General features: G+C 43.9%; 1 protein-coding gene across 1 annotated transcript; it reads right to left on the bottom strand.

Moving 5' to 3' along the window:
* Positions 1 to 1,605: 1,605 nt before the first annotated feature.
* Positions 1,606 to 2,086, bottom strand: LOC103636750 (PHD finger protein ALFIN-LIKE 3; the record flags this gene model as incomplete). The annotated part of the gene is made up of 2 exons (XM_008659082.1): positions 1,606 to 1,925; positions 2,023 to 2,086. Coding segments are annotated over 2 exons (384 nt in total), but the record flags the coding sequence as incomplete, so codon positions are not given.
* Positions 2,087 to 6,495: the final 4,409 nt, after the last annotated feature.

Raw genomic sequence — 6,495 nt, 5'->3', positions numbered from 1 at the left:
GTTAGTTATTAGTTAAGATCAGCAACTTATCAATCACCAATTCATCAAAGTATCCAAGGAAAGAAGATTTGAGAGGAATAAGTCATGACAGTACCTGGTTCCAGCACAACTTGGAAGACTCCAAAAGTACACCTGCAAGAAAACTATTATAGGCTAGGAGTTAGAGACGAAAAGGTTATGAACAAAATATATTTGTTTGTAGCACAGACAATATATATAAAGGTTCGGTTATATGCAAGAGCAAGCTGTTGGGTAATACAAGAAATTATTTTTGAATCACTAATAAATTAACACAATGTCAAAAAAATATTTTGTCCTTCTAGACAAGATCATCATCCACCAGGCCTTGCACCACATCTTTCACAGACTGACTAATCACTCCCTTTTTAGGACCCATTTTCTCTAGCTCTTTAAGCTAAAAATAACATATGGTAAAATTATATACTCTTTTCCATTTCACCAGTAATCGACATAAGGCAATGAGGTTGCTAATCTGGAATGATCAAAGAGTAGAAAGATAAACAACATATATAAGCTAAATTGCAAATAAACCTTAATATAAGGGTAATCCATATTTTTTACCAACCACACTAACAATAGATATGATGATAAGGGGCCCAGCCTAGATGACAGATGAAAACTATAGAACAATCAAACAATTCCTACTGGTAAAGCTCTTCCAGTTGTCTCCCAGGTATCTGTCCATCTTTTCAGCTAGATACACTTCTGAATCTACATAGGTAAACCATGAACCTCATCAGAACCAAATAAATTCAAGATATGAGGTCACAAATTCCCAATCTTCAAAAACTCAATGTAATTTAGTGTTGCAAGATAATGGGGTTGTAACAAGTCCAGTAGTTAATATATCCATGAACTTTGCAATCACTGCAATAATAGGTGTCCCATCAGTGTCTGTCCCACCTACTATTCTAGCCTGCAAAATGGAATTGAGGATAGAGTTATTTCTTCTAAATCAATGGGCATATATTAGTTTATTATTGTTCTATTTGTCTAAAGGAAAGTAGTTTGGAAACATGAAGATCTGCCCCCCAATTCTGTTTCCGTCTGGACCACAAATTCCTCCACCATCGCTGCTCCCCCTCGCTCCCCCTCTTCCCCCCGCTCGTATAGGGTGCATGTAACAATTACAAGGGAGCATAGTCACACTGATAGAACTATGAAACTTTAAAGATCCATTATTACATACAAATGTATTGATAGTTGTTTTCAAAGAACACATAAAACTTTGAAATAGTATATAGCTAGCTGTCTTTAAAATAGTAAGTAAGGATCTAATAGAAAAAATGGGATTACATACCAAAATTTTGATCCACTGAAACAAATAGGAAATATAGAGAACTAAGTAATAACATAACTGAAACAATTAGAAATAGCTATCATTAGAGCCCTAATTAATTTTGATGCAACTATTTTCTTTCTATTAGACCGCACTGATCAATTGATTCTTCATGTTTGTTTGTGATTCATGGAAGGTGTTGTGTTTATAGAAGGGTATAACAAAGTTTCCTGCTGCAATCAACATTTTTTCGTTAGCTTTAACCACCTCCGTAAGTCTGTATAGTTAGACAAGAGAACGAGTAGTCAGTTAGTTTCCTGTCCACTGATGTCATCCTGTGCATGCAAGGTAAGTACGCACTTGTGCATTTCAAATCTGAGAGCAGCTGCATTGGCAAGAACCACATGCATGAAAATGACCCACGAGTCACAGAAGAATACGACAGAGATGAGCCACGAGTCAGAGTGGACGGCGACGAGTGTGAGCCAGTCGCGGCGCAGCATGCCGTCGCGCGCAAAGTTGATGCCGAGCGCCGGCTCGGGCAACTCCGGAGGAACCTCCTCCGCCGGCGGCGACACCTCCCAGCTCCCGTTGGGAAGGCCGTAGAGGCACAAATTCTCCTTATCTGCATGCAGGAAAAGGAAACGGCGATCCACTCATTCTCCGCCCGGGTCCACCACTCTACGCACGCGAAGAGCTCGCCACAGATCGATATCACTCACCTGGGTCGCACAAGCTGCAGAAATCGTCCACATCTGCACCGGCAACGACGCGAGAGACAAGCGTTCGTTAGATCTGCGCGGGTCTCAAGAGCGCTGCGGCGAGGCGGGTCTCAGATGCACGCCGGAACGCCGCGAGGACGGGGCCGTAGGAGCGGAGGCGCGGGGAGAGGCCGTTCGCGGAGGGCGGATTGCGGAGGGCGGGCGAGAATTGCGGCACGCGGGCGGGCGGTTCGCGGCGGGCGCGCGGGCGGGTGTAGGGAGGCGGGGGCAGTCTACAGTAGGGTCTTAATAGTTAGTAGAGATAAATGAGACTAGCGGGGGTCGCGTTTAAAAATACTGGACACTCATCAGTCACCAATGGCATATGATAAATTATATATGGGATGACATTGGACCGGTCCAAATCCCAACTCCTTTTCTTATCATTGCCCTGTGATGGCGTGAACTCTGCACCCTATGAAACCAAATACAGATGAGGCGATGCTTTCCTATATTCTCACGCAAGCTACAGCGTCCAAAATAAAATGACATGAAAAAAGAAAGAAAAATAAACATCAAGAAGAAGTTATTTTGGTGGTGTTTGGTTCGGCTGAAATATAACGTAAATGGATTACCTAGGTAATGGATATCGATACTTTTGTTTGGTTGAGCTCTTTCTAGTAATACTATGGTGGCGTTTGGTTCGCTGAAATATAACGTAAATGGATTACATAGGGTAATGGATACCGATACTTTTGTTTGGTTGAACTCTTTCTAGTAATACTATGTACTACTATCAAATCCAATTATAACTGGTAACCATTACCACCGGTAAGAGATCTCATTACTATTCCTTTAACAACGTTTGAACCAAACAGCACCTATGTACTATTATTAAATCTAATTATAACCAATAACCATTACCACCGGTAAGAGATCTCATTATCATTTCCCTTAACAACGTCTGAACCAAACAGCACCTCTATTCCAATTGCGAGCTGCAAGTCATGTGTTACTTCTTACCTTGGCGTCATTTGAACAAACACATATGGTTGCAAATTAGAAATTACAAACGGCGGCTAAAGGCATCCATAGAAGGCATATGGAATTATGGATTCATATACTAACTAGGTATATGTCTGTGTGTTGCGACTACGTACAAATTATTCGATAAATATTAGTGTACAATAATTACATAAAAATAAACAATATATGTCAACTCTAAGAGCATTTCTAACAGCTCTTTATATTTAGCCTCCTTAAAACTCCAAATTAGGATCTCCTTACATCCGACCTGGGAACCACCACTACTACTCCGGATCGTGGAACCACAGTCACCGTGCGTCCAGGTCGGGGAGCCATGGCCACCGTAGCCACCGGCCAGGGGTTCACCGCCGCGCGCGCTGTCGGGCAATCGCCACCGTCGTACACGCCTGGGTGGGCGTCGTCCCTAATTAATCGGAATGGGGCGTGAAAAACTAAACCCTAGCACTTCGGGTCTTCTTTTATAGACGCCCGGACCTGGTAAAAGGGAAATAGGGTTAACCTTTTCCTATAATTAATTTTGGTGGTTGATCGTCAATACAAACACTAGGACTAACTAGTTTGTCTAGAATTCATGTATTACAGGTGCATAAGGTTCAACACAAACCAATAAAAGCATCAAGTTAGGGACCCAATTCGAAAGGAGCAAAAGGAATCGAGTGTGCTGAAAAATGGCGCACCGGACTGTCCGGTCAGTGTCCGGTGCATCAGGGTCGTACACTCCGAAGCAGCCACTCTCAAGAATTCAACGGTGCCCTCCACTATAATTCACCGGACTATCCGGTGTGCTAGTGGAGCAACGGCTACCTGCGCGCAACGGTCGACTCTGACAGCGGTAACAGTGAGCTACAGTGCCGCGGAAGAAGTCAGAGCCACGAAGTCAGAGGGCATCGGACTGTCCGGTGTGGCACCGAACTGTCCGATGCCGCAAGAAGACAAAGCTCCAACGGTAGACTTCACTTTGAACCCTAACGGTTGGGTGATGTGGCAGCGCAGCGGACAGTGCACAGTATGTGTCCGGTGGCGCACCGGACTGTCCGGTGCGCCCATCGCTAGAAGTCTCCCCAACGGCTACCCAAGTGGTTGGGGCTATAAATACCCCCCAACCACCACATCTTTTGGTATCCAAGTTTTCTGAAGATCACATTCAATATAAGAGCTCTAGCATTCACTCCAAGACGCAATACAAAAGATTAAATCCTCTCCAAGTCCCAAATTCATTCCAAACACTTAGTGGCTTGTGAGAGACAGATTTTTGTGTTCATTTGAGTTCTTGTCGCTTTGATTGCCTTTCTTATTTTCCCATTCTTATTCTGAAGTGCTTTGTAAGCGAGGCAAGAGACACCAAGAGTGTGGTGGTCCTTGCGGCGTCTTAGTGACCCGTGAGATTAAGGAAGAAGGCTCACTCGGTCTAAGTGACCGTTTGAGAGAGTGAAAGGGTTGAAATAGACCCGGTCTTTGTGACCTCCTCAACGGGGACTAGGTTCTTTGGAACCAAACCTCGGTAAAACAAATCATCGTGTTCACTCGCCTTATTTCTTGGTTGATTTGTTTTCCCTCTTGTTCCGACTTGAATTTAATTCTAACGCTAACCCCTGGCTTGTAGTGTGTGCTTAAAGTTTTAAAATTCAGGTTTCGCCTATTCACCCCCCACCTCTAGACGACTTTCAATTGGTATCAAAGCTCGGTGTTTCATTAGAGTCTAACAATTTGAAGTGATGTCGGGATATCACGTTAAGAGGGAGATTATGACCGGTGACAAGTCCACAAGCTCGGGGAGGACTCTCTCAAGGGAGTCCGGCAACAAACACAAGGAGGAATCCTCTTCCTCCATTAAGTCGCATCGGAAAGGTGACAAGAAGAAGAAGATGAAAAAGGTCGTCTACTACGAGACCGACTCTTCGTCACCCTCCACATCAAGCTCCGAGTCATCCGTCGCTTCTAAGCGCCATGAGCGCAAGAAGTATAGTAAGATGCCTCTTTGCTATCCCCGTATTTTAAAGCGTGCTCCATTACTTTCTGTACCCCTAGGCAAACCACCATATTTTGATGGTGAGGATTATTGTATGTGGAGTGATAAAATGAGGCACCATCTAACCTCACTCCACGAAAGTATATGAGATATTGTTGAGTATGGAGCGCATGTACCTCAAGTAGGGGACAAGGACTACGACTCGAACGAGGCTGCCCAAATTAGGCACTTTAACTCCCAAGCCACGTCTATACTCCTCGCATCCTTGTGTCGAGAAGAGTATAACAAGGTTCAAGGGTTAAAGAGCACCAAAGAAATTTGGGACGTCCTCAAAACGGCGCACGAAGGGGACGATGTGACCAAGATCACCAAGCGCAAGACGACCGAGGGGGAGCTCGGTCAATTCGTCCTCAACAAAGGAGAAGAGCCGCAATCCATGTATAACTGGCTCAAAACGATGGTCAACCAAGTGCGCAACATTGGGAGCACCAAGTGGGATGACCATGAAATGATCAAGGTTATTCTAAGATCCCTTGTTTTTCGCAATCCTACTCAAGTTCAATTAATACGTGGGGATCCTAGATATAAACTAATGTCTCCCGAGCAGGTTTTTGGCAAGTTTGTGAACTTTGAACTTATGATCAATGACTCCAAACATATTGTCAACTTGGAGCAAGGCATCACTTATACACCCGAGGTGCAACCCGTCGCATTCAAAGCGACGGAAGAGAAGAAGGAGGAGTCTACATCAAGTAGGCTTCCAATCGACGCCTCCAAGCTCGACAACGAGGAAATGACTCTCATCATCAAGAGCTTCCGCCAAATCCTCAAACAAAGGAGGGAGAAGATTACAAATCCCGCTCCAAGAAGGTATGCTACTGGTGTGGTAAGTCCGATCACTTTATTGCTAAATGTCCTATTTATAGTGGAAGTGACAGGGACAACGACAAGAAAGGGAAAAAGAAGGAGAAGAAGAGATACTACAAGAAGAAGGGCAGTGATGCCCACATATGTCGGGAACGGGACTCCGATGAGAGCTCCACCGACTCCTCCTCCGACGAGGACGCCACCAACATCACCGTCAACAAGGGCCTCCTCTTCCCAAACGTCGGCCACAAGTGTCTCATGGCTAAGGAAGGCAAGAAGAAGTTACACTCTAGAGCCACCCCTAAATATACAACATCTAGTGATGAGGGTAGCTCTAGTGATAGTGAAGATAATTTAATGTCTCTCTTTGCCAACCTTAGCATGGACCAAAAGAAAAAATTAAATAAATTAATTGAAGCCATTAATGAGAAGGATGAACTCTTGGATAGCCAAGAGGACTTCCTCATTAAAGAAAACAAAAAATTTGTTAAACTAAAAAATGCTTATGCTCAGGAAGTAGAAAAATGTGAAAACTTAATTAAGGAGCTTAGCATTTGTCATGATTCAATTTCTAGTCTTAGAAATGAAAATGCTAGTTTAGTTTCTAAGGT

The sequence above is a fragment of the Zea mays genome, chromosome 8, assembly GCF_902167145.1.
Source record: "Zea mays cultivar B73 chromosome 8, Zm-B73-REFERENCE-NAM-5.0, whole genome shotgun sequence".
Lineage (NCBI taxonomy): Eukaryota > Viridiplantae > Streptophyta > Magnoliopsida > Poales > Poaceae > Zea > Zea mays.
The sequence above is the reverse complement of the archived record's forward strand: the minus strand, read 5'-3'. Positions and strand labels throughout refer to the sequence as shown.